We start from the raw sequence: 23,737 nt of genomic DNA, 5'->3' as shown, positions 1-23,737 counted from the left end.
TCAGAGAGATTCCTACCCCCACCCACACCGGTGACGGCTCATGGCGATTCAACAAGTGGAATCGGCCAAAAAAAGGCCGACGGGTAGCGACGGAGCTGGACACACTGCAAAAACTCACCTACGGGCCGACGGTCTCCTTGGTGTGTCAGGGCCTTTAGTCAGAGGGGACCTCACCTGATGAGTAGAGTCTGGACTAAAATCTGTTAAAAGCTGCTAGTATTCCTTACATTTTAATAAAAAAATATAAATTGTTACTAAAATTACTTTTACATGTCTTTAAACATGATGCTCATAGCAGTTACATAAAAAACTGTCCAATCATATGAGAGATGATTTTACCTTTGAGTCCTTGGTGAAGGTGTGCTCTTCAGAATCAACACTGCAAAAACAAGATGAAGGCGTCCATGATGATGGCGTCCACCTTCACAACCTGCTGCTTCAGTCCGGTTGCATAATAATCACCTACAGGAAAAGCACAGAAATGCAATAATAGTGCTTCAGGTTATTTATTGGAGGACCTGCAGCGACCTGCACGAAATCCCAATTCGTCCGTGCGATGCAATTTCACGTCATTCCCAAGCGGCAACCTCAGGTCTCGAAAAATGAAGCCGATGCGGAAGTACAAAAAACTGCAGTTCATCAAGTGTCCGCTTGAGGCTGACTCCAGGAACACCGGAAGTCACATAAGCCCACAGCCAAAAAAAGTCTGTTTTTACAGCAGAAATTAACATGTTTACAGCTTGATACAAAAAAAATTGGTCTAATTAGCTCCTGTCTCGAACACTGTACTGGGGAGGATTGATGAAGGAAAAGAGTTATCAGCCTGTTGTTAGTTTGACAATACAAACTGTTTCATCGCTGTTGACATCAGTAAATATAAGTCCAAGACATTCCTCTTTTTGTCAGAACAGTAACAACCATGAACTGCATGCATTGTAATATTTATTTCTTCTGGATGTCTCACATATTTAGTTACAGTCTATGGTCTAACAGTAGTTTTATTAAGAAAAGAAAAGAAAAAAGACGCCAAAGCTCTGTCTTTTATCATTTTAAAACAGACTTTTTATCCTTAAACATGCAATTACACCCAAGTAAGGATTTGTGACAAAATGTGAGAATTTAAATGTAAAGATTAGCCTCAAATTGTTTCGTAAATTGTATGTTAAAACTTTGCTAATGTATTGCTCTGCTAACCCAGACAAAGTCTAGTAACTGCCGTGACAAATAACTAATAACCATAATTGTAGCCTATATTTAAAAAAAGTGTAATTTTAAGACTTCAATAAATATTTGGGTTGAAGATAATTCATTTTAACTGTGTTGTAGAAAAGTTTAATGTCAAATGACTGTTTATTTTAGAGTTTGTTTTATCTCCAGGCTAGCAGGAGGAGCGTGAGTAGGAAAGCCGTAGGGGATGACAGCAGCCGTAGCCGTTAGCTATGCTATGAAGTGGACTGCTAACGTCGAGTTAAATAGGTGGAGTTTAGTCCTGCCTTAACGCTGTAACTAGGTTGATCCAAAGTTAGGTTGAGACAGCAATTCCAATATGGATGCGGCCGTCGATTAGACTCATTTGCTGCCTCCGTAACAGACGGGTGACGTCACTCAGGGTTCGTCCAGTAATATTTAGTCTATAGTCATTCCGTTGACTTTTGTGCGTTTGGTGTGTACACAGCTTTACAAGGTGACATAATTGAAATGTGTGGGATAATGTTTATGAATAAAGTTTTTTCAATTATCACAACAACAAAAAAATCCAATGGACTGTTGCACATTCCTTTGATCTGAGCATTCTATGACATAATGCCTTTGATCTGAGCATTCTATGACATAATGCCTTTGATCTGAGCATTCTATGACATAATGCCTTTGATCTGAGCATTCTATGACATAATGCCTTTGATCTGAGCATTCTATGACATAGTTCTCCAAGAGAGGCAAAGCTCAGACTGAACACAGTCAACAGACAGAACACAGTTAATAGGCGAGTTTATAGTCAGCTGGGCAGTATACTTAATTTGATTTAGAAAAGACAACTTTGAAAGACATTTAAAAATGAATTTTGAGAGTTTGTATCAAAATGGACTTCAGAGCGAGTTGGAATGTGTTACAAGAGCAGTCAGCCTCTCACAACAAAACAACATCGCTGACTTTTTACTTCAGTATTTGACAGAATTGATCAGCTATCGAGAATCTCAGCCAGAAACGATTCCCAAAATCATCATCTTCAAACACCACAAGCTATGGGGTAAGCTACTGTTCCATTATATCATATGTTTTATTTAAGTTTTCTTATTTTTGGTGTCCTGAGCTAGTCACTTGAGTAATTTAAGTAGTAATATAAAAATCAATTTCAGGTTTCTTAGATTGATTTTAAAAGGCTAACATAATATGCAAACTTTTGAATAAGTGTATTATTCAGGCAAGATGATTAAAGGTATTAAGTATTACTCATTGTTTTGTAAAAGGTATGGGCCAGTATAGAATCTGAGTTGTAAATTGTATTAAGAAAATTACCGGTACATTTAATTATTTTGAATATCTTTTCTGCCTCCCAGCCAGTGGAATGATAAAAATAACAATAATAATGAAATCATTACACAGATAAGTTAAAAAATGTACTTAGAAAACATGTTTTAGAAAAGATGTATTGTGTACTAATACATGTCCTTTTTAAAATTTTCTTTTCCAGAGACAAATTTCAAGAAGGAAATGAAGAAAAGTCATAAGTCTTCTACCACCACTACAAAAAAGATATCTGCAGTATCTCATTGTATGCCATCTCCGGATGAGGTAAAGGATGCACAGAAGACTCTCTTCCCAGATTTGCCGTCTTCTACAGGACACATTTTGGAAAATAGAGTTGGGAGACAAGTACCACAAAAAAAACAAAAAAAGACACTCAGAGTATCATGGGTAGAGGCACCTATTCAACAGCAGAGTAAGGAAACAACTGACAATGTCAAAGAAGCAACAGACAAATCACAGCATAAGGTGCCACCAACTAAGAACACAGATTCAACACCTGCAGGGTCAAAATCAAAGGCAGTCAGTCTGCCCTCCAAGTCCCTTCAAAAATCCACTGACACTGTCCCTAAAACACCTGAAAAACCGCAGCGCATAGTAACGTCGACTCAGAACAAGGTTCCCACACCTGAAATTGGGTCAGGGTCAAAGTCCAAGGCAGTCAGTCTGAACTCCAAGCCCCTTCAAAAATCCACTGACAATGCCCCTAAAACACCTGAAAAACCGCAGCGCATAGTAACGTCGACTCAGAAAAAGGTTCCCACACCTGAAATTGGGTCAGGGTCAAAGTCCAAGGCAGTCAGTCTGAACTCCAAGCCCCTTCAAAAATCCACTGACAATGCCCCTAAAACACCTGAAAAACCGCAGCGCATAGTAACGTCGACTCAGAACAAGGTTCCCACACCTGAAATTGGGTCAGGGTCAAAGTCCGAGGCAGTCAGTCTGAACTCCAAGCCCCTTCAAAAATCCACTGACAATGCCCCTAAAACACCTGAAAAACCGCAGCGCATAGTAACGTCGACTCAGAACAAGGTTCCCACACCTGAAATTGGTTCAGGGTCAAAGTCCAAGGCAGTCAGTCTGAACTCCAAGCCCCTTCAAAAATCCACTGACAATGCCCCTAAAACACCTGAAAAACCGCAGCGCATAGTAACGTCGACTCAGAACAAGGTTCCCACACCTGAAATTGGTTCAGGGTCAAAGTCCAAGGCAGTCAGTCTGAACTCCAAACTCCTTGAAAAAACACCAGAAAGACCCCAGGACAGAGTGACACAGTCTCAGAAAAAGGTTTCAAAACCTGCAAGTGAATCAGTGTCAAAGTCCCAGGCAAACAGTCTGCCCTCCAAACCCGTGGAAGAATCCTCTCGTTATGTCTGTAAAACACCTGAAAAAATGCCAAAAGTAGAGATGCTCGGTCTCAAAAAGCTTTTGACACCTGCAATTGGATCAGTTTCAAAACCCAAGTTTGTCGGTGTGCCCTCAAAACCCCTTGATCAAAACACTGACAACTTCCGTAAAACACCAGACAAATCCCAGCGTACAGTGGCATCGGCTAAGGAAAAGGTTACAACACCTAAAATTGTATCAGTGACAAAATCCAAGGGAAACGGTCTGCCCTCCAAACTCGTGGAAAAAAACACAGACATCCACAAAACCCCAGAAAAACTCCAGCGTATAGTTACACCGACTCAGAGGAAGGTTTCAACGTCAGTTTCAAAATCCAAAGCCGCCAGTTTTCCCAGCAATCGTTTAGAGACGACCTCTGACAATGTAAAGAAAACACCAGAAAACACCCAGCGCATGGTGACACAAATTCAGGACAAAACTAAAGACAGTAAGCACTTTCAACCTTTAACTACCCCGGTACCAACAGTTTCACAAAAGTATGTTAGTCCACCTAGTCCAAAGAATGGGACGGGAGGAGATCAGCTGTATTTAGATAAGGGTAAGGATTTCACAAATAAACCCAGGAAAGGGTCAATAATGAAAAGGGAGGTTTTGCAAGAAAAAATCAAAGCTAGCCCTCTAGTACTAGAAACTTCTATAGGACCAAATAATTCAGAACCAGACAGCATTAGCGCAATGCAGAAATTACCAAAGATCAAGAAGCGAAAAATTCAGAAAAAGAGTCAGCCCAAAATGACGCCAGCTAAGCCCAAAGTACCCAAGGCTCCATGGGTAGACATCGCAATACCACCAGCACCGAGGGAAGAAATTAGAGGCACTCAAGGGTCAGCTGTCGACAAAAATAATTTAATTCATGACCACACCGGCCCTTGTGAACATGGTTTTACTCTTATCGTATACAGCCGTGTAATAGCCAAACCAGTAACCCCATTTTGACTTTGTAATTTTTTTGTCATCCTGCCCACTAGGTGCCCTTCAACCTTGGAAGGGGGTCCCCTCTTGTGTGATCCTTCTCAAGGTTTCTTCCTTCTTGACCTGTTAAAGGGTTTGGGGGAAGTTTTTCCTTGCTCGCTTGAGGGGGAAGGAACCTTATTTTATGGGTTTTAAGTTTAAAGTTAAGTTCTGGCCATTTAGAAATGATACAACACTAAAATAATAATGATAACAACAACAATAATAATAATAATAATAATAATAATAATAATAATAATAATAATAATAATAATAATGATATAAAATGAAAAAATAAAATAAAAGATATTCAAATCTAATTTGATGTGATGTTTCATTGATACTAAAAGTTTACAAAAGTTTAAATGTAATAACTTTCTTTCTGTCAATGTTTGTGGAATTATTGTCTTTAATTCTCCATCTATTTTGTAATGCTTATTCAGTGTTGGTTTGCGTTGGCAAAAGGCTAAGAAAATCAACCCAGACTTCTCTTTTCCCATCATCGTTTTCCAACTCCTCCTGGGGGATTCTGAGGCGTTCTCATATGGAGATAGAATTGTCTCAAAAAGATTTATACATATCGAAATGAAATGTATAAATATGCATACATTTATAAGTATACAAATACAAATATACAAATATAAAAACGTGACATACAAATAAATGAACTAATTTGTAAAAATAAACGTGTATTTGTAAATATATTTTGGAGATTTGGAAAAATAAATATGCTTGACTTTGTGTGTGGATTCTGCATTTGTGGATCGCTTTTGGGCTTTTCTCTCTATAATTTTGAGGAAAAAACTCTCCATGCCAGCAGGCGGCGGTAGTCCAGTGTGTCACTGGTATTGTCAGTGCCATTTTGCTTAACTGAACAGCCAATCAGAGAGATTCCTACCCCCACCCACACCGGTGACGGCTCATGGCGATTCAACAAGTGGAATCGGCCAAAAAAAGGCCGACGGGTAGCGACGGAGCTGGACACACTGCAAAAACTCACCTACGGGCCGACGGTCTCCTTGGTGTGTCAGGGCCTTTAGTCAGAGGGGACCTCACCTGATGAGTAGAGTCTGGACTAAAATCTGTTAAAAGCTGCTAGTATTCCTTACATTTTAATAAAAAAATATAAATTGTTACTAAAATTACTTTTACATGTCTTTAAACATGATGCTCATAGCAGTTACATAAAAAACTGTCCAATCATATGAGAGATGATTTTACCTTTGAGTCCTTGGTGAAGGTGTGCTCTTCAGAATCAACACTGCAAAAACAAGATGAAGGCGTCCATGATGATGGCGTCCACCTTCACAACCTGCTGCTTCAGTCCGGTTGCATAATAATCACCTACAGGAAAAGCACAGAAATGCAATAATAGTGCTTCAGGTTATTTATTGGAGGACCTGCAGCGACCTGCACGAAATCCCAATTCGTCCGTGCGATGCAATTTCACGTCATTCCCAAGCGGCAACCTCAGGTCTCGAAAAATGAAGCCGATGCGGAAGTACAAAAAACTGCAGTTCATCAAGTGTCCGCTTGAGGCTGACTCCAGGAACACCGGAAGTCACATAAGCCCACAGCCAAAAAAAGTCTGTTTTTACAGCAGAAATTAACATGTTTACAGCTTGATACAAAAAAAATTGGTCTAATTAGCTCCTGTCTCGAACACTGTACTGGGGAGGATTGATGAAGGAAAAGAGTTATCAGCCTGTTGTTAGTTTGACAATACAAACTGTTTCATCGCTGTTGACATCAGTAAATATAAGTCCAAGACATTCCTCTTTTTGTCAGAACAGTAACAACCATGAACTGCATGCATTGTAATATTTATTTCTTCTGGATGCCTCACATATTTAGTTACAGTCTATGGTCTAACAGTAGTTTTATTAAGCAAAGAAAAGAAAAAAGACGCCAAAGCTCTGTCTTTTATCGTTTTAAAACAGACTTCTTATCCTTAAACATGCAATTACACCCAAGTAAGGATTTGTGACAAAATGTGAGAATTTAAATGTAAAGATTAGCCTCAAATTGTTTCGTAAATTGTATGTTAAAACTTTGCTAATGTATTGCTCTGCTAACCCAGACAAAGTCTAGTAACTGCCGTGACAAATAACTAATAACCATAATTGTAGCCTATATTTAAAAAAAGTGTAATTTTAAGACTTCAATAAATATTTGGGTTGAAGATAATTCATTTTAACTGTGTTGTAGAAAAGTTTAATGTCAAATGACTGTTTATTTTAGAGTTTGTTTTATCTCCAGGCTAGCAGGAGGAGCGTGAGCAGGAAAGCCGTAGGGGATGACAGCAGCCGTAGCCGTTAGCTATGCTATGAAGTGGACTGCTAACGTCGAGTTAAATAGGTGGAGTTTAGTCCTGCCTTAACGCGGTAACTAGGTTGATCCAAAGTTAGGTTGAGACAGCAATTCCAATATGGATGCGGCCGTCGATTAGACTCATTTGCTGCCTCCGTAACAGATGGGTGACGTCACTCAGGGTTCGTCCAGTAATATTTAGTCTATAGTCATTCCGTTGACTTTTGTGCGTTTGGTGTGTACACAGCTTTACAAGGTGACATAATTGTAATGTGTGGGATAATGTTTATGAATAAAGTTTTTTCAATTATCACAACAAAAAAAAATCCAATGGACTGTTGCACATTCCTTTGATCTGAGCATTCTATGACATAATGCCTTTGATCTGAGCATTCTATGACATAATGCCTTTGATCTGAGCATTCTATGACATAATGCCTTTGATCTGAGCATTCTATGACATAATGCCTTTGATCTGAACATTCTATGACATAGTTCTCCAAGAGAGGCAAAGCTCAGACTGAACACAGTCAACAGACAGAACACAGTTAATAGGCGAGTTTATAGTCAGCTGGGCAGTATACTTAATTTGATTTAGAAAAGACAACTTTGAAAGACATTTAAAAATGAATTTTGAGAGTTTGTATCAAAATGGACTTCAGAGCGAGTTGGAATGTGTTACAAGAGCAGTCAGCCTCTCACAACAAAACAACATCGCTGACTTTTTACTTCAGTATTTGACAGAATTGATCAGCTATCGAGAATCTCAGCCAGAAACGATTCCCAAAATCATCATCTTCAAACACCACAAGCTATGGGGTAAGCTACTGTTCCATTATATCATATGTTTTATTTAAGTTTTCTTATTTTTGGTGTCCTGAGCTAGTCACTTGAGTAATTTAAGTAGTAATATAAAAATCAATTTCAGGTTTCTTAGATTGATTTTAAAAGGCTAACATAATATGCAAACTTTTGAATAAGTGTATTATTCAGGCAAGATGATTCAAGGTATTAAGTATTACTCATTGTTTTGTAAAAGGTATGGGCCAGTATAGAATCTGAGTTGTAAATTGTATTAAGAAAATTACCGGTACATTTAATTATTTTGAATATCTTTTCTGCCTCCCAGCCAGTGGAATGATAAAAATAACAATAATAATGAAATCATTACACAGATAAGTTAAAAAATGTACTTAGAAAACATGTTTTAGAAAAGATGTATTGTGTACTAATACATGTCCTTTTTAAAATTTTCTTTTCCAGAGACAAATTTCAAGAAGGAAATGAAGAAAAGTCATAAGTCTTCTACCACCACTACAAAAAAGATATCTGCAGTATCTCATTGTATGCCATCTCCGGATGAGGTAAAGGATGCACAGAAGACTCTCTTCCCAGATTTGCCGTCTTCTACAGGACACATTTTGGAAAATAGAGTTGGGAGACAAGTACCACAAAAAAAACAAAAAAAGACACTCAGAGTATCATGGGTAGAGGCACCTATTCAACAGCAGAGTAAGGAAACAACTGACAATGTCAAAGAAGCAACAGACAAATCACAGCATAAGGTGCCACCAACTAAGAACACAGATTCAACACCTGCAGGGTCAAAATCAAAGGCAGTCAGTCTGCCCTCCAAGTCCCTTCAAAAATCCACTGACACTGTCCCTAAAACACCTGAAAAACCGCAGCGCATAGTAACATCGACTCAGAACAAGGTTCCCACACCTGAAATTGGGTCAGGGTCAAAGTCCAAGGCAGTCAGTCTGAACTCCAAGCCCCTTCAAAAATCCACTGACAATGCCCCTAAAACACCTGAAAAACCGCAGCGCATAGTAACGTCGACTCAGAAAAAGGTTCCCACACCTGAAATTGGGTCAGGGTCAAAGTCCAAGGCAGTCAGTCTGAACTCCAAGCCCCTTCAAAAATCCACTGACACTGTCCCTAAAACACCTGAAAAACCGCAGCGCATAGTAACGTCGACTCAGAAAAAGGTTCCCACACCTGAAATTGGGTCAGGGTCAAAGTCCAAGGCAGTCAGCCTGAACTCCAAACTCCTTGAAAAAACACCAGAAAGACCCCAGGACAGAGTGACACAGTCTCAGAAAAAGGTTTCAAAACCTGCAAGTGAATCAGTGTCAAAGTCCCAGGCAAACAGTCTGCCCTCCAAACCCGTGGAAGAATCCTCTCGTTATGTCTGTAAAACACCTGAAAAAATGCCAAAAGTAGAGATGCTCGGTCTCAAAAAGCTTTTGACACCTGCAATTGGATCAGTTTCAAAACCCAAGTTTGTCGGTGTGCCCTCAAAACCCCTTGATCAAAACACTGACAACTTCCGTAAAACACCAGACAAATCCCAGCGTACAGTGGCATCGGCTAAGGAAAAGGTTACAACACCTAAAATTGTATCAGTGACAAAATCCAAGGGAAACGGTCTGCCCTCCAAACTCGTGGAAAAAAACACAGACATCCACAAAACCCCAGAAAAACTCCAGCGTATAGTTACACCGACTCAGAGGAAGGTTTCAACGTCAGTTTCAAAATCCAAAGCCGCCAGTTTTCCCAGCAATCGTTTAGAGACGACCTCTGACAATGTAAAGAAAACACCAGAAAACACCCAGCGCATGGTGACACAAATTCAGGACAAAACTAAAGACAGTAAGCACTTTCAACCTTTAACTACCCCGGTACCAACAGTTTCACAAAAGTATGTTAGTCCACCTAGTCCAAAGAATGGGACGGGAGGAGATCAGCTGTATTTAGATAAGGGTAAGGATTTCACAAATAAACCCAGGAAAGGGTCAATAATGAAAAGGGAGGTTTTGCAAGAAAAAATCAAAGCTAGCCCTCTAGTACTAGAAACTTCTATAGGACCAAATAATTCAGAACCAGACAGCATTAGCGCAATGCAGAAATTACCAAAGATCAAGAAGCGAAAAATTCAGAAAAAGAGTCAGCCCAAAATGACGCCAGCTAAGCCCAAAGTACCCAAGGCTCCATGGGTAGACATCGCAATACCACCAGCACCGAGGGAAGAAATTAGAGGCACTCAAGGGTCAGCTGTCGACAAAAATAATTTAATTCATGACCACACCGGCCCTTGTGAACATGGTTTTACTCTTATCGTATACAGCCGTGTAATAGCCAAACCAGTAACCCCATTTTGACTTTGTAATTTTTTTGTCATCCTGCCCACTAGGTGCCCTTCAACCTTGGAAGGGGGTCCCCTCTTGTGTGATCCTTCTCAAGGTTTCTTCCTTCTTGACCTGTTAAAGGGTTTGGGGGAAGTTTTTCCTTGCTCGCTTGAGGGGGAAGGAACCTTATTTTATGGGTTTTAAGTTTAAAGTTAAGTTCTGGCCATTTAGAAATGATACAACACTAAAATAATAATGATAACAACAACAATAATAATAATAATAATAATAATAATAATAATAATAATAATAATAATAATAATAATGATATAAAATGAAAAAATAAAATAAAAGATATTCAAATCTAATTTGATGTGATGTTTCATTGATACTAAAAGTTTACAAAAGTTTAAATGTAATAACTTTCTTTCTGTCAATGTTTGTGGAATTATTGTCTTTAATTCTCCATCTATTTTGTAATGCTTATTCAGTGTTGGTTTGCGTTGGCAAAAGGCTAAGAAAATCAACCCAGACTTCTCTTTTCCCATCATCGTTTTCCAACTCCTCCTGGGGGATTCTGAGGCGTTCTCATATGGAGATAGAATTGTCTCAAAAAGATTTATACATATCGAAATGAAATGTATAAATATGCATACATTTATAAGTATACAAATACAAATATACAAATATAAAAACGTGACATACAAATAAATGAACTAATTTGTAAAAATAAACGTGTATTTGTAAATATATTTTGGAGATTTGGAAAAATAAATATGCTTGACTTTGTGTGTGGATTCTGCATTTGTGGATCGCTTTTGGGCTTTTCTCTCTATAATTTTGAGGAAAAAACTCTCCATGCCAGCAGGCGGCGGTAGTCCAGTGTGTCACTGGTATTGTCAGTGCCATTTTGCTTAACTGAACAGCCAATCAGAGAGATTCCTACCCCCACCCACACCGGTGACGGCTCATGGCGATTCAACAAGTGGAATCGGCCAAAAAAAGGCCGACGGGTAGCGACGGAGCTGGACACACTGCAAAAACTCACCTACGGGCCGACGGTCTCCTTGGTGTGTCAGGGCCTTTAGTCAGAGGGGACCTCACCTGATGAGTAGAGTCTGGACTAAAATCTGTTAAAAGCTGCTAGTATTCCTTACATTTTAATAAAAAAATATAAATTGTTACTAAAATTACTTTTACATGTCTTTAAACATGATGCTCATAGCAGTTACATAAAAAACTGTCCAATCATATGAGAGATGATTTTACCTTTGAGTCCTTGGTGAAGGTGTGCTCTTCAGAATCAACACTGCAAAAACAAGATGAAGGCGTCCATGATGATGGCGTCCACCTTCACAACCTGCTGCTTCAGTCCGGTTGCATAATAATCACCTACAGGAAAAGCACAGAAATGCAATAATAGTGCTTCAGGTTATTTATTGGAGGACCTGCAGCGACCTGCACGAAATCCCAATTCGTCCGTGCGATGCAATTTCACGTCATTCCCAAGCGGCAACCTCAGGTCTCGAAAAATGAAGCCGATGCGGAAGTACAAAAAACTGCAGTTCATCAAGTGTCCGCTTGAGGCTGACTCCAGGAACACCGGAAGTCACATAAGCCCACAGCCAAAAAAAGTCTGTTTTTACAGCAGAAATTAACATGTTTACAGCTTGATACAAAAAAAATTGGTCTAATTAGCTCCTGTCTCGAACACTGTACTGGGGAGGATTGATGAAGGAAAAGAGTTATCAGCCTGTTGTTAGTTTGACAATACAAACTGTTTCATCGCTGTTGACATCAGTAAATATAAGTCCAAGACATTCCTCTTTTTGTCAGAACAGTAACAACCATGAACTGCATGCATTGTAATATTTATTTCTTCTGGATGCCTCACATATTTAGTTACAGTCTATGGTCTAACAGTAGTTTTATTAAGCAAAGAAAAGAAAAAAGACGCCAAAGCTCTGTCTTTTATGGTTTTAAAACAGACTTCTTATCCTTAAACATGCAATTACACCCAAGTAAGGATTTGTGACAAAATGTGAGAATTTAAATGTAAAGATTAGCCTCAAATTGTTTCGTAAATTGTATGTTAAAACTTTGCTAATGTATTGCTCTGCTAACCCAGACAAAGTCTAGTAACTGTGACAAATAACTCATAACCATAATTGTAGCCTATATTTAAAAAAAGTGTAATTTTAAGACTTCAATAAATATTTGGGTTGAAGATAATTCATTTTAACTGTGTTGTAGAAAAGTTTAATGTCAAATGACTGTTTATTTTAGAGTTTGTTTTATCTCCAGGCTAGCAGGAGGAGCGTGAGCAGGAAAGCCGTAGGGGATGACAGCAGCCGTAGCCGTTAGCTATGCTATGAAGTGGACTGCTAACGTCGAGTTAAATAGGTGGAGTTTAGTCCTGCCTTAACGCGGTAACTAGGTTGATCCAAAGTTAGGTTGAGACAGCAATTCCAATATGGATGCGGCCGTTGATTAGACTCATTTGCTGCCTCCGTAACAGATGGGTGACGTCACTCAGGGTTCGTCCAGTAATATTTAGTCTATAGTCATTCCGTTGACTTTTGTGCGTTTGGTGTGTACACAGCTTTACAAGGTGACATAATTGTAATGTGTGGGATAATGTTTATGAATAAAGTTTTTTCAATTATCACAACAAAAAAAAATCCAATGGACTGTTGCACATTCCTTTGATCTGAGCATTCTATGACATAATGCCTTTGATCTGAGCATTCTATGACATAATGCCTTTGATCTGAGCATTCTATGACATAATGCCTTTGATCTGAGCATTCTATGACATAATGCCTTTGATCTGAACATTCTATGACATAGTTCTCCAAGAGAGGCAAAGCTCAGACTGAACACAGTCAACAGACAGAACACAGTTAATAGGCGAGTTTATAGTCAGCTGGGCAGTATACTTAATTTGATTTAGAAAAGACAACTTTGAAAGACATTTAAAAATGAATTTTGAGAGTTTGTATCAAAATGGACTTCAGAGCGAGTTGGAATGTGTTACAAGAGCAGTCAGCCTCTCACAACAAAACAACATCGCTGACTTTTTACTTCAGTATTTGACAGAATTGATCAGCTATCGAGAATCTCAGCCAGAAACGATTCCCAAAATCATCATCTTCAAACACCACAAGCTATGGGGTAAGCTACTGTTCCATTATATCATATGTTTTATTTAAGTTTTCTTATTTTTGGTGTCCTGAGCTAGTCACTTGAGTAATTTAAGTAGTAATATAAAAATCAATTTCAGGTTTCTTAGATTGATTTTAAAAGGCTAACATAATATGCAAACTTTTGAATAAGTGTATTATTCAGGCAAGATGATTCAAGGTATTAAGTATTACTCATTGTTTTGTAAAAGGTATGGGCCAGTATAGAATCTGAGTTGTAAATTGTATTAAGAAAATTACCGGTACATTTAATTATTTTGAATATCTTTTCTGCCTCCCAGCCAGTGGAATGATAAAAATAACAATAATAATGAAATCATTACACAGATAAGTTAAAAAATGTACTTAGAAAACATGTTTTAGAAAAGATGTATTGTGTACTAATACATGTCCTTTTTAAAATTTTCTTTTCCAGAGACAAATTTCAAGAAGGAAATGAAGAAAAGTCATAAGTCTTCTACCACCACTACAAAAAAGATATCTGCAGTATCTCATTGTATGCCATCTCCGGATGAGGTAAAGGATGCACAGAAGACTCTCTTCCCAGATTTGCCGTCTTCTACAGGACACATTTTGGAAAATAGAGTTGGGAGACAAGTACCACAAAAAAAACAAAAAAAGACACTCAGAGTATCATGGGTAGAGGCACCTATTCAACAGCAGAGTAAGGAAACAACTGACAATGTCAAAGAAGCAACAGACAAATCACAGCATAAGGTGCCACCAACTAAGAACACAGATTCAACACCTGCAGGGTCAAAATCAAAGGCAGTCAGTCTGCCCTCCAAGTCCCTTCAAAAATCCACTGACAATGCCCCTAAAACACCTGAAAAACCGCAGCGCATAGTAACGTCGACTCAGAAAAAGGTTCCCACACCTGAAATTGGGTCAGGGTCAAAGTCCAAGGCAGTCAGTCTGAACTCCAAGCCCCTTCAAAAATCCACTGACAATGCCCCTAAAACACCTGAAAAACCGCAGCGCATAGTAACGTCGACTCAGAACAAGGTTCCCACACCTGAAATTGGGTCAGGGTCAAAGTCCAAGGCAGTCAGTCTGAACTCCAAGCCCCTTCAAAAATCCACTGACAATGCCCCTAAAACACCTGAAAAACCGCAGCGCATAGTAACGTCGACTCAGAACAAGGTTCCCACACCTGAAATTGGTTCAGGGTCAAAGTCCAAGGCAGTCAGTCTGAACTCCAAGCCCCTTCAAAAATCCACTGACAATGCCCCTAAAACACCTGAAAAACCGCAGCGCATAGTAACGTCGACTCAGAACAAGGTTCCCACACCTGAAATTGGTTCAGGGTCAAAGTCCAAGGCAGTCAGCCTGAACTCCAAACTCCTTGAAAAAACACCAGAAAGACCCCAGGACAGAGTGACACAGTCTCAGAAAAAGGTTTCAAAACCTGCAAGTGAATCAGTGTCAAAGTCCCAGGCAAACAGTCTGCCCTCCAAACCCGTGGAAGAATCCTCTCGTTATGTCTGTAAAACACCTGAAAAAATGCCAAAAGTAGAGATGCTCGGTCTCAAAAAGCTTTTGACACCTGCAATTGGATCAGTTTCAAAACCCAAGTTTGTCGGTGTGCCCTCAAAACCCCTTGATCAAAACACTGACAACTTCCGTAAAACACCAGACAAATCCCAGCGTACAGTGGCATCGGCTAAGGAAAAGGTTACAACACCTAAAATTGTATCAGTGACAAAATCCAAGGGAAACGGTCTGCCCTCCAAACTCGTGGAAAAAAACACAGACATCCACAAAACCCCAGAAAAACTCCAGCGTATAGTTACACCGACTCAGAGGAAGGTTTCAACGTCAGTTTCAAAATCCAAAGCCGCCAGTTTTCCCAGCAATCGTTTAGAGACGACCTCTGACAATGTAAAGAAAACACCAGAAAACACCCAGCGCATGGTGACACAAATTCAGGACAAAACTAAAGACAGTAAGCACTTTCAACCTTTAACTACCCCGGTACCAACAGTTTCACAAAAGTATGTTAGTCCACCTAGTCCAAAGAATGGGACGGGAGGAGATCAGCTGTATTTAGATAAGGGTAAGGAGTTCACAAATAAACCCAGGAAAGGGTCAATAATGAAAAGGGAGGTTTTGCAAGAAAAAATCAAAGCTAGCCCTCTAGTACTAGAAACTTCTATAGGACCAAATAATTCAGAACCAGACAGCATTAGCGCAATGCAGAAATTACCAAAGATCAAGAAGCGAAAAATTCAGAAAAAGAGTCAGCCCAAAATGACGCCAGCTAAGCCCAAAGTACCCAAGGCTCCATGGGTAGACATCGCAATACCACCAGCACCGAGGGAAGAAATTAGAGGCACTCAAGGGTCAGCTGTCGACAAAAATAATTTAATTCATGACCACACCGGCCCTTGTGAACATGGTTTTACTCTTATCGTATACAGCCGTGTAATAGCCAAACCAGTAACCCCATTTTGACTTTGTAATTTTTTTGTCATCCTGCCCACTAGGTGCCCTTCAACCTTGGAAGGGGGTCCCCTCTTGTGTGATCCTTCTCAAGGTTTCTTCCTTCTTGACCTGTTAAAGGGTTTGGGGGAAGTTTTTCCTTGCTCGCTTGAGGGGGAAGGAACCTTATTTTATGGGTTTTAAGTTTAAAGTTAAGTTCTGGCCATTTAGAAATGATACAACACTAAAATAATAATGATAACAACAACAATAATAATAATAATAATAATAATAATAATAATAATAATAATAATAATAATGATATAAAATGAAAAAATAAAATAAAAGATATTCAAATCTAATTTGATGTGATGTTTCATTGATACTAAAAGTTTACAAAAGTTTAAATGTAATAACTTTCTTTCTGTCAATGTTTGTGGAATTATTGTCTTTAATTCTCCATCTATTTTGTAATGCTTATTCAGTGTTGGTTTGCGTTGGCAAAAGGCTAAGAAAATCAACCCAGACTTCTCTTTTCCCATCATCGTTTTCCAACTCCTCCTGGGGGATTCTGAGGCGTTCTCATATGGAGATAGAATTGTCTCAAAAAGATTTATACATATCGAAATGAAATGTATAAATATGCATACATTTATAAGTATACAAATACAAATATACAAATATAAAAACGTGACATACAAATAAATGAACTAATTTGTAAAAATAAACGTGTATTTGTAAATATATTTTGGAGATTTGGAAAAATAAATATGCTTGACTTTGTGTGTGGATTCTGCATTTGTGGATCGCTTTTGGGCTTTTCTCTCTATAATTTTGAGGAAAAAACTCTCCATGCCAGCAGGCGGCGGTAGTCCAGTGTGTCACTGGTATTGTCAGTGCCATTTTGCTTAACTGAACAGCCAATCAGAGAGATTCCTACCCCCACCCACACCGGTGACGGCTCATGGCGATTCAACAAGTGGAATCGGCCAAAAAAAGGCCGACGGGTAGCGACGGAGCTGGACACACTGCAAAAATTCACCTACGGGCCGACGGTCTCCTTGGTGTGTCAGGGCCTTTAGTCAGAGGGGACCTCACCTGATGAGTAGAGTCTGGACTAAAATCTGTTAAAAGCTGCTAGTATTCCTTACATTTTAATAAAAAAATATAAATTGTTACTAAAATTACTTTTACATGTCTTTAAACATGATGCTCATAGCAGTTACATAAAAAACTGTCCAATCATATGAGAGATGATTTTACCTTTGAGTCCTTGGTGAAGGTGTGCTCTTCAGAATCAACACTGCAAAAACAAGATGAAGGCGTCCATGATGATGGCGTCCACCTTCACAACCTGCTGCTTCAGTCCGGTTGCATAATAATCACCTACAGGAAAAGCACAGAAATGCAATAATAGTGCTTCAGGTTATTTATTGGAGGACCTGCAGCGACCTGCACGAAATCCCAATTCGTCCGTGCGATGCAATTTCACGTCATTCCCAAGCGGCAACCTCAGGTCTCGAAAAATGAAGCCGATGCGGAAGTACAAAAAACTGCAGTTCATCAAGTGTCCGCTTGAGGCTGACTCCAGGAACACCGGAAGTCACATAAGCCCACAGCCAAAAAAAGTCTGTTTTTACAGCAGAAATTAACATGTTTACAGCTTGATACAAAAAAAATTGGTCTAATTAGCTCCTGTCTCGAACACTGTACTGGGGAGGATTGATGAAGGAAAAGAGTTATCAGCCTGTTGTTAGTTTGACAATACAAACTGTTTCATCGCTGTTGACATCAGTAAATATAAGTCCAAGACATTCCTCTTTTTGTCAGAACAGTAACAACCATGAACTGCATGCATTGTAATATTTATTTCTTCTGGATGTCTCACATATTTAGTTACAGTCTATGGTCTAACAGTAGTTTTATTAAGCAAAGAAAAGAAAAAAGACGCCAAAGCTCTGTCTTTTATGGTTTTAAAACAGACTTCTTATCCTTAAACATGCAATTACACCCAAGTAAGGATTTGTGACAAAATGTGAGAATTTAAATGTAAAGATTAGCCTCAAATTGTTTCGTAAATTGTATGTTAAAACTTTGCTAATGTATTGCTCTGCTAACCCAGACAAAGTCTAGTAACTGCCGTGACAAATAACTAATAACCATAATTGTAGCCTATATTTAAAAAAAGTGTAATTTTAAGACTTCAATAAATATTTGGGTTGAAGATAATTCATTTTAACTGTGTTGTAGAAAAGTTTAATGTCAAATGACTGTTTATTTTAGAGTTTGTTTTATCTCCAGGCTAGCAGGAGGAGCGTGAGCAGGAAAGCCGTAGGGGATGACAGCAGCCGTAGCCGTTAGCTATGCTATGAAGTGGACTGCTAACGTCGAGTTAAATAGGTGGAGTTTAGTCCTGCCTTAACGCGGTAACTAGGTTGATCCAAAGTTAGGTTGAGACAGCAATTCCAATATGGATGCGGCCGTCGATTAGACTCATTTGCTGCTCCTTTCCCGCGCGTCATTCTCCCCTCTCTCTCTCTCTCTCTCTCTCTCTGAACCATTGTGGAGCAGTATCATTTTCTTACTAGTAGATTTTAGTAGATATTGATATGAACAAATAACGCTACTTCTAAAAGTATGTGTAAAAGTGGGCGTGGCTGTTTCTCCACCAAGGAGTGGATTTTGTGCAAAACAAATGCTCGCAATGGATTCAGAATACTTAAAAAACAACAACTTTTGGCCCCTCAACGACATCGTTTTTGACTTGGCGTGCTCATGACAGCCGTAACAATGCCTTTTGCGTTTTCATATGGACAAAGATGTTCTTGAGAACTGAACGTGTGGATGGGATGATTTTTTGAAACAGTACTCGCCTACGTGTGGACTATAGGCCTAATTCTGGGTACCCCAACTTTGAGCAGCTCTCACAGATTTTCCTACAGGAGTTAGATTTAAATATTTTTTAAATATGTTTTAAGACACCTTTAAGAACACATTTGTGAAGACATTTCTTGGTAAGAAATTTACTAGTTTCCAAGTTCCCTGACCGATAAAGGATTCAGTTTCAGAGCAGAAAGGATTAAATTCAATCACCTTTAATATGTTCATAAACCTTGAGAAGTGTATGGGTTCAATCAGGCTTATGGGTGTTCCCATGTCAGCAATAAGTCCTCCAATAAACCCTGATGCTAAGCTCAGCATCGATTGACTTTTGAGGCAGACATGACGATCCAAACTCTTCTCAAACTGACATCCCCCAGAGACATGAACAAAAGTCTGTCTGTGTGATCATCCCAAAATAAAAGCTTGAAAAACCTTTTTGTTTTTGTCTTAAACGTTGTATTTTTTATTATCTAATTCTCATGAATCTTGATTACATTTTTAGTTATTGCATATCTACAGATGAGCATCTCCTCTGTCTCTGTCTTCAGTTTAATGCAAGACGTATAAAACACAAGACGGGGGGGGGGGTTACTCTGCTCTGTACGGCCATGAATTAGAAGTAAAGAGGCTAATCCATCAGGAGATACGGCCCAGCCCCCACCAGCTTCATCACTGACTGACACAAAGACCAGCGTTGTCTCATAACTGGCAGCGTGCACAGTTCAGAGTTTGAGTCCTTAAATGGTCGTTTTTCTCTCACAGGGGACGAAGAAGAGACTATTTATAGAGCGCGGAGAGAGGCACCATCAAGTTAGTCTTCTTGACACAAACGTGGCTTTAAGGGGAATCAGTGATGTGTGTGTGTGTGTGTGTGTGTGTGTGTGTGTGTGTGTGTAGTGGTGATTGTCTGTTGGGGACCTAAAGACAAAAATTCACAGGGGGGCCTTTCCAGCCTGCGTTCATCCCCATTATTTTTATAAATGAACTGACACCAACATCTCATGCTGAGGACAAGAAGTACAAAATAAAACAGGAAACACTACAGGCCAAAAGAGAACTCAGGGTAACAAAACACACAAGGACTATGCTGCTACATTTGAATTAAATCCATCCTTCTCCCTCTCCTCTTTTCCGCATTTTTCTCAAATCCAGCTTTACATTTTCTCTCTCATAGAGTTACATGAGTGCAGATTTTGTGATTCTATCTATTGAAAATAATTCCCCGAAGCTCCTCTACCTCTGCTAAAGACAGATATATTACTTTGTGTCTGTGTGAATCAGGACTTAGAGCCAGCGTGTCCTCTGTTCACCTCTCTGCTGCCTCAGCATCAACCTGTCCTCGGAGAAACACACGCACATACACACACACTCACACACGCACGCACACACACACGCACGCACACGCGTAATATGTAAACATAAAGGTGAGAAAAACGGAGTCGACCATGCTGCCTGAACCCTCTGATCCTCATCAGGACATAAAGTTCCTACTGCCCCCTGCAGGACAGAGCAGGAAGTGCAGGGCAGAGCTGCAGGACTGAGACTCTGTTAAATAGACACCAAAGAACAGGAAGGGTAATTTTATAGACTGATGTAAATAAAAGCCATGGGCTATTAGTTTAATTTTTGCAGTAAATAAATCACAATGTCAAGAGGGCAAACACAGAAACAATCTAGGCCCAAGAAATGGTTCGTCTGTGCAGGTGAGTTTTAAGAAGCTTCTTGAGGCAGTCCAAAATTTCTGCAGATCTGATGGTTTTTGGAGTTGATTCCAGAGAGTGGGGGGCTAAGACGACAAAAACACGATCACCTTTTGTTTTACAATTACAGAAAATCTTCAGAAAATGTGTAAATTTGAGAAGCTGCCTGAAATGAATCTGAGTCCAAGTACTCTCCCTTAAGTTACATTTCTGTTCTTACAAAAAGAGTCCCATTTGAGTCAAAACAAGCCAGCAGTCACAGCCTTTAAGGTAACATGTGCCCCCTCTTTTGTGTCTGTGAATGAGACTCCCCCCACACCACCCCTCAACACCCCTCCCCCGTCAGAATAAGGAGACAATGATATGTGACACCCATGAATATTAAATGTATGAATATGTTTAAAAGCTGAACATTTCAGTCTGCTTCCCTTAACCAGTCTCTGTGGGGGGTGATTTAAAGAGTGTGTGGGTGTGTGTGTGTGGCTGTGTGTGTGTGTGTGTGTGTGTGTGTGTGTGTGTGTGTGTGTGTGTGTGTGTGTGTGTGGCTGTGTGTGTGTGGGTGTGGCTGTGTGTGTGTGTGTGGCTGTGTGTGTGTGTGTGGCTGTGTGTGTGTGTGTGTGTGTGTGTGTGCGAGGGTGTGGTTGTGTGTGTGTGTGTGTGCGTGTGTGTGTGTGTGTGTGTGGCTGTGTGTGTGTGTGTGTGTGTGTGTGTGTGTGTGTGTGTGTGTGTGTGTGTGTGTGTGTGTGTGGGTGTTTGTGTGAGGACAGCCAGTGAGGCGGCGTCGAGGCGTGACTCAAGCCATTTCTCACCAGGCGGAAGACAGCTGACCTTTGACCTCTTAACCTGTCTCAATATGTTTTTTCACATTGAGTTGTTATTAGCATCATTAGCATCGTAGCATTCAGGAGGCTGCTGGTGGCTGAGGCCAATTTATCATCAGAGTGTGTTCTGTTTTAAAGAAACATGTGGTGAGAAAAACCATAAAGAATATAAACAGTTTGAGTTTCTTCTTCTTCTGGACTGGTTTATTTCAGAAAGGCAAGCAGTTAAATATAGCCAATCAAAAATGTAAAAAAAAAAATCTCCTTTTGCTGATTGTGTAGGTGGACAGCAGGTATTTCATTTGGAGCTAGGCTTGTTTACCTCTGAGTGCTTTGCAAGGAGTGATACGTAAAATGTAATATGAACTTCCCTAAAAACGAGAACAACAACTCAGAGCATCTTTTTAAACTCTCAGTACCTGCCATGTTGATGTTATGCAGAAACAAAGCCAAAAGACATGAATGTTGGGTGTTTGGTAAGAAGCCATAAAAAAGTGGACTGGCTGCGGCTCCTTTCCTGCATGTAATTCCCTGTTCTCGCTCTCTCTCTCTCTCTCTCTCTCCTCTCTCCGGCTTCTGACTCTGTCCGCTGTCCTGTGTCTCCAGTGGAGGCATAAAAAGCACAAAAATAAATCTTCCAATCCAGGCCTTAATTTTTTTCCCCTTGTTATATCTTGAAATAAGATCAGGTAAATGTGGCTCATGAGAAGTTTAATGAGAAGTCCTGAGACAAATTCACTTGCTTTAGATTTGAGTTTTTACAATGTGAAACAGCTTACATTTAAGTTCTTTGACAGTGTTTGTCGCGCTGTTAAATAGCTTTATTTTGTTTTCTGTTCTGCTTCTGTGCTCAGTGTTTTTGCACCAAAACACCAAGACAAACTTATTTCAGTAAACCACGAGTCTACTTACAACTACGTTTCTTCATTGAGGCGATTTCTGAGAATATCTCCGCGTTGCTCCAAGAACAGAGAAGCAGACCCTTCTCTTGCCCCTCGCAAAAGTCAGAGGGCCCCAAAGGGACAGATGGATGTTTCAGTCCTGACAAACAACCAAAGGGCCGCACTTTGTTGTTGTGCAATCAGTTGGTTAACAACTAGCCCCCCCCCCACACACACACACACACACACACACAACCCCTCCCTCCCCCACAACCCCTCCGCCATTCTCTGGATAGGTCAAAGGTCAGAGGGTGAGTTGGTTCATCTGGAGACACGAGGCTGACACTTTCTTTCATTGGCATCTAAATCATTTATTAATTTATTCATACAAATGTCCTCTGTTCGGATGTGTTGTCCCTTTTAATCTGTAACATGATTGCTCTTCATTCTTATTGTCCGGTAAATTAATTATCGGATACTTTTTCTCGTTTTGTTTCTTGTAAGTCACACACCAGAAAATGCTGAGGTGTAACTCCGATCATAATTAAACATTCATGGTTAATGAATTATGAGGGGAGAAAAACATGACATAGGGAAGCTTGACTCATTGAATGTACCTGTGTGTACTGAGATAACACACAGGTGGTGTATATTCAGAGTAGGCCTTCACATCATTAAGCAGTAGAGTGACAGTGGTAAAAATAGTTTAGTACTATTTTGGTCATGGGTTTTCAGCATAGACTGTTAATATTAATGGACGTCACCCATCTGTTCCTGCAGGGGGCTCTGGAGGCTCATCGGTGACGGCCGCATGTAGGAAATGCTGTAACAGCCTAGCTTTAAGTCAACCTAACGACAGGCTGAGAGCTGGAGCTGAGGCGGGTTTTAAGCCTCTGCGCCTCATTGTGAATTACGCTGATACTTCATCAAATCAAAACGGATGCGTTGTAAAGAAAATTTACAACATATTTTCAGGTCAGGCATTCTGGGATAAAATTAGATGGGTATTTGTGGTCTAATTACTTTGAGATGTATTGTGCCATTTATTTCCAAAAAAAAAAAAGACCTTAAATCATTGCTATTGCGAGGTTATCATGCAAATACCTTTGTTAGAATAAGTAGTCAGTCAGCGTAAATGTGAGACATTTGGTAGAACCCGAGGGATTAAGGAGATATCAGAAAAACGGAAGTCAAAGACAAGAGGAAAGAAATGGGAAACAGAGTCACAAATAATCACAAGACTGAAAAAGCAAATAATATCTTATTATCAAATATAATTTTAGCACACGTCACACAATAATCCACACCCTGAACAAATGTGAATCGGATATGTACATTTGTGATGCTATAAAGGACTATGCAATGTGTAAACAAACAAGGATAAAATGTGGGAGATTAGGAGTCATATAGCAGCTCATTTATTAAAAAGAAAAGAAAATCTATATGTATAGCCTATATGTTAATAGACATAGATAGGACATGGATATATATGTTATTTATTTC

General features: G+C 39.6%; 1 protein-coding gene across 1 annotated transcript; it reads left to right on the top strand.

Moving 5' to 3' along the window:
• Nucleotides 1–3,933: 3,933 nt before the first annotated feature.
• Nucleotides 3,934–17,031, top strand: LOC136179668 (micronuclear linker histone polyprotein-like). Its single transcript, XM_065956631.1, has 4 exons — nt 3,934–4,360; nt 9,211–9,849; nt 14,835–15,442; nt 16,870–17,031. The coding sequence occupies exons 1-4, from the start codon at nt 3,934–3,936 to the stop codon at nt 17,029–17,031; spliced, it is 1,836 nt and encodes a 611-aa protein (XP_065812703.1).
• Nucleotides 17,032–23,737: the final 6,706 nt, after the last annotated feature.

Source organism: Labrus bergylta, chromosome 7 (genome assembly GCF_963930695.1).
Source record: "Labrus bergylta chromosome 7, fLabBer1.1, whole genome shotgun sequence".
Taxonomy (NCBI): Eukaryota; Metazoa; Chordata; class Actinopteri; order Labriformes; family Labridae; genus Labrus; species Labrus bergylta.
This window is presented reverse-complemented; position numbering and strand designations above follow the sequence as displayed.